Below are 9,574 nucleotides of genomic sequence, written 5' to 3'. Positions count from 1 at the left end.
TGCATCCCTACCTGTGACATGTAGATAAAAATTAAATTAATTTTGTTTAAAATAAATTAAGCTAAACTCAAATCATTAAAAAATATATAATTCTGTAATAGGAAATCAATTCTAATAATTTAAATAAAAATACGGTACTTGTACTGTAAATAACAATACGGTACTTGTACTGTAAATGAAAAACAGTAAATAATAATACAATATACAGTATTATTATTGTAAATGAAAAAACGGTACTTGTACTGTAAATAAAAAAATACAGTACTCATACTGTAAATATCAATACAGTATATATTATTATTACTGTAAATGAATTTACAGTAATGATACTGTAAACACTTTTACAGTAACTTACTGGCATCCAGCTGCCAGTAAGTTACTGTAAAATTTACAGCAATCTTTTTACAGTGTGTATATATATGTGTGTGTGTGTGTGTGTGTGTGTGTGTGTGTGTGTGTGTGTGTGTGTGTGTGTGTGTGTGTGTGTGTGTGTGTGTGTGTGTGTGTGTGTGTGTGTGTGTGCAGGCGTGTAGTCTTTCCTTACAAATTGACCTCAAAAAATTACTTGTCTGGCCTTAAAAATTGTTCCTTTGTTAGAAGCGGGACAGCAGCCTATAGTATACATGGATAGATAAAGGGATAGTTCACCTAAACATGATATTATTTACTCACTCTCTATGTATCAATTTCTTTCTTCTGCTGAACACAAAATAGGATATTTTGAAGAATGTGGGTAACCAAACAGTTGCAGGTCCCCATTAATTCAGTTTATTCTATCTTGTTACAGGTCCATCTGATTTTGATCTGTTAATTTTAAGACTTATTTAAGTATTTCATTTAATAGTTTCCGTTTTGTAATTAAATTATGGCTTTTTTATATAAGAAGATGCTGTTTATCTATAGATATTTAGTTAATTGTTCTGCACATTTGATGTTAGCAACACAGCTACAACTAATAAAATTGATAATGGGTGTGTTTTGTAGTCTGCGAATAATCAAGCATTGGAAATAGTCAATCATATTGGCGGCACCATGGGCCCCCAAATAAAATTCTTCTTATGGCGCTTTTCCATTACCAGTATCAGCTCAACTCGACTCAACTCGCCTCGCTTCGACTCGGCTCGGCTCGCTTTTCGCTCCGTTTTCCATTAAAGATATTACCTCCCCAATAATGCCTGGTCGTCATGGCGACGCCACAGGAACTAGGCGACACACACCCGCTACCCACACACACACAGGACAATGGAGGAAATCGAGTATATGCTGTTTTTGATCCTCGGGATGTGGCTATTTTGACAAGACAAACGTTGTTTCAGGAGAGGCTGAGGGCAGCAAAACGAAAAACCGCTGAAAAAAATAGCTCCGTCTGGCGCGTGCAATGATGACACGGTGAATAGTGACGATTCTCTCTGACCAATCAGCAGTCTGCAGTGTTTCACGTCACATTTTAGTATCGCCTCAGCTCGCCTCAGCCCGCTTAGAACCTCGCCGGAGGTGATACGGAAAGACAAGTACCCGAAAGCAGGTACAGGTACAACTTTTACACAGTGGAAAACCAAACAAAGGCGAGTCGAGTCGAACTGGACATCACTGTTTTCTCAATACCTTCAGTATAGATAAATGAACTAAATGAATAACTAATGTTTACTTAACTTAATGTCCAGCTTACTTAAGCTGGACAATAACACTATTTTCTTCTAGAGCTGCTGTACAGCCGAAACAAACTTTGTTGCATTATTATATAAAGGTGACGTGACATGACTTGACTTGTCAATGATGTTGCAAGAGTTTACACTGCCTTACAGGACAATAAGAGAAAAATAAAATTGCTAATAACTTTGATGTTACACTCTTTAGCTAATTATTCTGTTGCACTTACACATTCTATGCTATAGCAACTAAAACCACAAACATGAACCTCCTCAGCAGAGCTAATTAACCGAGACAAAAATGATCTAGTAATTGGTTCATTCTTCCTGGAACAATAATTTCATCTGCGTGTTTGAGTGGATGGAATGAGGTCATTAGAATGTATACAATGTCAGTGACTGTATAGTTTGTTGTCTTATTCCTATGGGAGCATAGATCAAACTCCCTGTATATATCCTCCCATTCAAATGGCTTCAGGTCTTAATGTGGGCCCCTATTCTACAGCGAATGACCAAACGACAGAGAAACCAAGACACTCAGGCAGGTATGTTTCCATACAGCAGAATCTGAGCAATTATTATCAAAGTGAACAGAAAAATAGAAAATGTTTTTTTTTGTTTTGTTTCATGTAAATGTAAGAATGAATGTATATTTATATTGAAAATAAACTTGTAAGACTTATAATTGCCTTTGTTTTGGGGGTGGTTACCAGTGATGTGATTGTTGTGAAGTTGCAATTTTCCAATTTTGACAACATTTTTACAAAACAAATGTGTATTTGTTTTGTTGACAGGTCTTTTAATTTACAAAAAGTACTTTGTTGTACTGTAGTTACTACCTACAGTATGCAGGCAGGGTGAGAAATAGCCTGGGTACAAAGTCATGAAATGCCAACAAGAATGTTGCTCATGAAAAAATCTTTAAGAAAGGCTAAGACAGGAGAATGTACCAGAAAATTGGTGGATATTTTATAGATGATACATTTGCTGTAATTTGGAGTAATTGTGTCTAGTTTTCAATTCATTGAGTAGCTAAATATGTGATAACGGCCATTTAATATAGAGGTCACAATGTGTTGCTAAACTATATGGCTCATCCCAAACATGATGTTTATTTAATTCCATCAAGTGATAAAAAATAATCATTTTGTACTTACCCTGTAAAATAGGCTGCAACGACCACATTCAGAGTGCCATGATTGAGGAACTCCAAGAAGCAAACATCTCACATACAAAGTTCTTATTTATGGGATTTCCAGAGATCTACAAATACAGACGTCTGCTTTTCCTGCCCTTTTTTGTAAGTTACATTTTGGTTGTGCTGGGGAATTCTTTGTTGCTTTTCGTGATCAAAAATACAGAAAGTCTTCACAGTCCAATGTACATTCTAGTGTCTGCTTTGGCGGTTGTCGACATCATTGTACCCACTGCTATTATCCCAGCAATGTTTCTTGGTTTCCTCTTTGACTTGAATGAAATCTCTTTAACCGCATGTTTGACACAAATGTTTGTTACTCATTTCTTTTCTTCTGTAGAATCCACCATACTTTTAGCTATGGCTTTAGATCGCTTTGTGGCCATTTGCAAGCCATTACATTATACTGAAATCATGAACTCAGCCATGTTTTTGAAACTGCTTATTTTTACATTGATCAGAAGTGGCACTATAATGTTTGCACTGGTTGCTTTGGCTTCACTTTTGTCTTTTTGTGGGTCTAATGTTATCCATCATTGCTACTGTGACCACATGGCTCTTGTCAGCTTGGCCTGTGATTCAATAAGTAAAAATAATGCAATGGGATTAGTTGTGATAATCTGTTTTGTGGGAATTGACATATCTGTTATTTTCTTCTCTTATGTGAAAATCTTGCATGTTGTGTTGGGGGCTGCAGCTGGAGAGGATCGTTGGAAAGCCTTTCATACCTGTGGTACACACTTAATGGTTATGATGTGTTTTTACTTAGTGGGGAGTATTACCTTTCTATCACGAAATCTAAACATTCCAATCCCAATCGATGTAAATACATTTCTGGGTGTTACTTATATAGTTTTTCCTGCAAGTGTCAATCCGATCATTTATGGTGTGCGAACAAAAGAAATAAGGAATGCTTTATTGAAAATGTTCAAAATAAATATAAATAAAGTGTCCATTGTAAAGGTTTCCACAATAAAGATTTAAGTGTCTGGAAAGTCATTCAATTTGACACTTTGTCTATCTAGTAATCTCAGCCACTGCAATAGAAATGTTTGTAGTCCTATAAAGTGACTTTCAATGCCAGAAATAGTGATCATCGCGAATAAACCATGTTAATCTGTTATCTGCATCATCGGAGGAATTAAAGTCTGTTCAACTGTGAGATTGTAAAAGACTGTAAAACATCTTGTTTCATGTTCATCTTGTTAATGGAGAAAACATTTGGGAATCATTGCCTTGATTTACATTTCCAAGTGCTGTTCTGTTCACTGATTCATATAGTACACTGTAATAAATTGCCTTTTTTTCTATAAAATTTAAGTTTCAATTAAAAAAAATGTACGCTGTGGGCTTGTAGCTTTAAGATTACATATATATCCTGCTAACAATCAAGTTGTTGGTTTACGTCTAAAATGGGGGAGGGGGGGGGGGGTAAAATCAGGAAGTAGAGTTACTAATATTACGAACAATTAATATAATCCTGTTTTATTACAGTATAAGTGCAAGTGAACAAACCAAAACCAATCCTGCTTTATTACAGTTAGGTGCATAGTCTGCATGTGAACAATTTAAAAAGTAGGAGCAAACATTCTCATCAGCCTCTTTTCACAAGAAAGATATTGTTTTGGCTAAATGTATTCAGTAATTATATTTAACTAGTATTTAATCATTACACTGATGCCCTGAAAGATGCTTAATCCAAAGCTTTCTCCATCACGTTTTGGATGAAAGTATACTCCTATAAACAACTTTAAAAAATAAAAAGTTGTGACCTCTAATATCTGTGCATATTTAAGTCCCACGAAAACAAATACAAATTAAATGATCTTGACACGTCGTATACATTGTCACTATCTGTTTACATGAGAAGGCACAGGTTGGTAATTTGCTTAAAGTCATTATACTAATTATGCTAACTCCAATGAAAGGGCTCTAAATTAAGCAGTGACAACAGATTAAATTAGTTTAGGGATCATCAGAATATCCCAAAGTGATCAAGTGTGCAAAGAGAGGGCCAATTATAACTATTCCAAAATTAATTAAGCACCCATCTACTGGATACATCTGCTTATAATTGGCCACTCATGACCGAGTTGCTCAAATTGTTAATGAACAAAATCTGATTTAGGTAAAGTAAACAAAAGAGCAATTTGCATGAAGATCCCCATGTGTGCATATTTTTTAGTTAGTTTATTTTATTTGTATAGCACATTTAAAAACAACGTGAGGTGGCCAAAGTGCTTTCCATGAAAAAAATACAAAAAACATTAAACCCAAAACAAAAAGACACAGGACAACAAGGTACACACAGGAAAACACAGGAAAACAAGGTACAATCAACCAGCTCAACCATACGCCTAGGCAAATGTACCCTCAAACATGATTTTAAAATACTCTATGTAGTACAACATGTAATGTCTAAAGGCAGGTTATTCCAGAGGAGAGGTGCAGCAACAGTAAAGACACGATCCCCTTTGGACTTTAGACTAGATTTAGGGATCTTTAAAAGTAACGCTTAAGATGACTTTAATGGCCTTGTCATCTGATAAACCTGGAGAAGATCCAAATATATATTTGGGAACTAGACCATGCAAGGCCTTAAAAACAAACATTAAAACCTGGGAGCCACTGCAGTGAAGCTAGTACCCACATAGCAACTTTGTGTCGACCCAGATCCGGCCCACATTTGGCACAAGTGGAATGATGATCTGGCCCACATGAGCGGTGCCCACTCCTGTTTTGCCAGATCTGGACCACAAGAAGGCCATAGCTACAGTATGCCACACAGGGGTGCCGCTAAGGGGGGAAAAGTTAGGACGATTCTAAGGGCCCACACACTTTTGGGGCCCTCAGAGATCGATTTTATTAATGGAATTGGTGGGGTAGGGGGCCCAACCTCATATTCTTTCATAGGGCCCAACATTTCTAGCCTCGCCCCTGATGCCACATGTCAGCAAAGAACAAAGAAATAAACCAGAACTATACCAAAATGTGTGTATATTAAATATTGAGTCGTGTCAGCCTTAATAAGATTGTTAACAAGCAGAATCACAGAAGGAAAGAGAAAAGAAAAAGAACAACAACTGACTTCAGACACAGCCTAAGATTAAATCAACTGTAATCTCAGCAGAGGAGGATTAAACGACTCCATAAACATCATTACCAGTTTCACTTATTACTAACCAGACTGACTTTATTTCTGTCAGACATCTAAAGAAGTTCTTATTGAGAATTAACAGAGATTTAACCGTTATGTTGTTTATTTAACACATTATAAACCCTGTTACTGCTGCAATCAGTTAGACGATTTTAACAAACATGAGCTCAAAAAGTTAACGTATGTTGACACACACAGACATCAACAATCAGCACATGAATCTCAACAATGGTGACAATCATCAAAATATTCAGATAATCAGATCAACTCTGAACACCACAGAAAAGCTACTAAATGTCACAACAAAAAAACAGCAAAAAAATAAAAGCAAATATTTATATTTAAACAAAATAATTGAACAATTCAGCTACATAATTTATTCATGCTGAAATGCATGCTGAGAGATTTGTACTATGCTGGTACCCACCATGCATTGCAGCAAGGTACATTTGATTGTCACCATTGTTGAGAATCATTTGGTGATTGTTGATATCTGTATGTGTCATCAAAGGTTAGTTTATTCTACTCATATTTGTTGAAACTGTTTTTTATAATACTGCTAGATCTCATACTACACTAACACAAGATTACTATTTAACATTTTAATAAATCTTTAAGTGAATGCAATCACAGCAAACTAATAAAAGAAATCAAGGCAAAAGTCTTAACATTAAGACACTTTAGTCTTTGGTGCAGGTTGGCATTTCAGAAATATCAGATGCCTCAGCTTGGATGAGCTGATGCGATTTCTCCTCTCTGTGATTTTTTTGTCCTGTTTTTGAGAAGACTTTCTCTGAGGGGACCGAAGTTGCAACAATGCAGAGTCTTCCCACCATTACCTTAACCAGGCATTGGTAGACAGAAGCCTTGCCCTCCCAGTTCAGAGGTATTCAGCTCTTTGGATTAGGGGCTCCTCAAGATATGACCTCACCTCCAGTATATGTGGAGGTAGATTTCTCCTTGAGGTGTCTCCTGTTTCTCTTTCATCAAAGAGCCTCCACACAGCAGAAGCTTGTGGTTCCTTTGAATCTGCCCCTGCTCCAACTTCTTTCTCTTGGCCCTCTGATGGAGGAGCTTACAGGCTGCTGGGGTTGCATCTTGCTGCTGTTGCAGTTATCCTTTGAAGTGCCTCATTTAGAGCTCTGTTGTCGCTAAATGTTAACTTTTTAAACCATGGGTCCAGTGCTGTGGTTTCGGAAAGCACAGTGCTGTACTCCATTATCAGAAATGTTCTGTCCATGGATGAACCAAGAGTGGTGGCCAGCACCTTTACTTCATCCATTGTTACACTCTGTTGGGATGTTACCCACTGCAGATCCTGGCAGAGAGGAAGCATTTTGGAGGCTGCCATTATATGCCAAATATGAAAATTAGGCTTTGTTTGTTATGTGATACATTGCTCTTTTTACAATAGAATAATTTGTCTGAAATAGATAGTATATTTACTGCAATCTTTAACTGTATAGTAGTAAAGTAAAAACAAAATTGTTCGAAGGTACCTTTCTGCACTTATCTCCAGTCACCTCCTCAAAGGGCTCCAGAATTCTTAGTCAGAATTCTTAGGAAACTTAGTCAGATTCCTCTTGACTAATGGTGCGTTCACACCGGACCCGAATAGCGCGTCAGGCGCGAGTGATTTCAATGTTAACGGTGCAGATCCACTTGTCCGTGCGACACTTCTGTTGCGCCGCTGTTATTCCTATGGGTGACGTCACGCGACTTAAACGCGCCCGCAAAGCATCCCGGGAAGGCGGCGCTTCATTTGGAAAAATGCTGCGCGTCAAAAAGCTGGCCGATGCCCATCTTTATGCAAATGAATTCCGTTGAACGCGACGCGACTATCCAATAGAAGCAGAGCATATGTAGACGGGGGAAGTCTCTCGCAGGTCCTCTGTTCTAGACTGGCCGCTGGCTCAAAACCACACCCATAGCGGTAAACTTGAAGAACGCCCATCAAAGTACAAATGTGGGGAGGCGTCGCGACACCACGCTACAGTCGTGTCGCAAAAGTGGATCTCTACCGTCAGTCAATGCAAAGATGCGTCACGTGCGTAAAAAATTCCTGCGGCGCGAATGAGGCGTAGAGCGCGGCGCGGTAGACGCGAATACGCCTCATTCGCACGTCAAGTTCGCGCGAATGGCGCGAATGGCGCGAATTGAGCGTATGGCGCGTTAAGCGCATTAAGCGCGTTACGCGCGAATGATTTAGTTAGTGCTATTTGTGCATTCACGCGTTTGACGCGAATTCGCGTCTGCCGCCCGAGTTGAAAAATCTGAACTTCTGCGTCGTTTCGCGCCGCGTTAACCAATCAGTGCCTAGCTGCTTGCTGCTGTCACGTGGTGAAGTATCTGGATGCTTCAATAAATTATTTTGTAATATGACTGTGGTTCTAATGCACAACAAAGCAAATATTTTATCACATAAAACTAGATTTCAATATATGAGACATATTCATTTTGTATTGAATGCTATTTATTCCATATCTAGATTATATGAAATATTATTATAATGTAAAGACAACCAACATACTGCATAAGTTCGTGTCTGGACAGTGTTGTGTGAGAGAGAGAGAAAAATCACAAGACAGATTAATCAATTTTGGAGGCTGGCTCCATTTATCATCAAAACAAAAATAAATGACAGATTAGGTGGATGAGGGCGAGGGTGATGCGTGACGCGCGTAAATTTCGCTTCAAACTTTTGGTTTTACGCGCGTCAGTTTCACTCTTGACACGCGAATTAACACAAAGTGGTCAAGCCTCAAGGTAGATGCGAATTTGACGCGCTATTCGCGTCCGGTGTGAACGCACAGTTAGAGTATCAACAGGAGCATTGATGACAGCCAGGGTGGAGATGATGGCATCTTTTGACTCAAGGATGCATTTCAACATATAAAATGTTGAGTTCCACCTTTTAGCACACTCCTGTTTGGACCTTAGCTCTGGCATCCCCATCTGGCGTTGTGTGGATTTCAGCTTCTCTGTGGCAACCGTGCTTTTGTGGAAAAACTCTACAATAGCCTTTACCTTGTCCACAGTTGTTTCAACACCTTCAGTTTATCTTTAACCATCAGGTTTATTGTGTGTGCAAGACATGGCTGGTGGGTCCACTGCCAAAATGTTATGACTTTTATGTTTACATTTAGCTGACGCTTTTATCCAAAGCGACTTACAATTGCTATGTTTGTCAGAGGTTGCACGCCTCTGTAGCAATTAGGGGTTAAGTGTCTTGCTCAGGGACACATTGGTGTCTCACAGTGGATTCAAACCCAGGTCTCTCACACCAAAGGCATATGTCTTATCCACTGCGCCATCACCACCATGAGTTTGCAGAGATGTTTGCTGTATTATCAGTAACACAGCTTACAACTTTGTCTTCTACTTGCCACTCTTTTGCCACTCGTAGTAGCTCCTCTGCCAGGTTGTCTGCTGGGTGTCTCTCTGCAAACTCAAAACAGTCAAGAAGGCAAGATGTCATCTTAAAGTTTTCAATAAAGTGACAAGTAACGGACATGTATGAGCATGTCGTTCCCGTAGTCAGTTGTCAGGCAAACTGCCGAAGCTTTTTTGACC

General features: G+C 38.6%; 1 protein-coding gene across 1 annotated transcript; it reads left to right on the top strand.

Moving 5' to 3' along the window:
• Positions 1 to 2,844: 2,844 nt before the first annotated feature.
• On the top strand, positions 2,845 to 3,828 carry or55e1 (odorant receptor, family 55, subfamily E, member 1). Its single transcript, XM_077209037.1, has one exon. It carries the CDS (start codon positions 2,845 to 2,847, stop codon positions 3,826 to 3,828), a length of 984 nt encoding a protein of 327 aa, XP_077065152.1.
• The last annotated feature ends 5,746 nt before the right edge of the window (positions 3,829 to 9,574 follow it).

This window comes from Siphateles boraxobius, unplaced genomic scaffold (genome assembly GCF_051911475.1).
Source record: "Siphateles boraxobius isolate OS27281-9 unplaced genomic scaffold, OSU_SipBor_1 6, whole genome shotgun sequence".
NCBI lineage: Eukaryota > Metazoa > Chordata > Actinopteri > Cypriniformes > Leuciscidae > Siphateles > Siphateles boraxobius.
This window is presented reverse-complemented; position numbering and strand designations above follow the sequence as displayed.

Coding starts and splice junctions, on each gene's coding strand:
- or55e1 (XM_077209037.1), top strand. CDS start 2,845: ATGATTGAGGAACTCCAAGAAGCAAACATCTCACATACAAAGTTCTTA.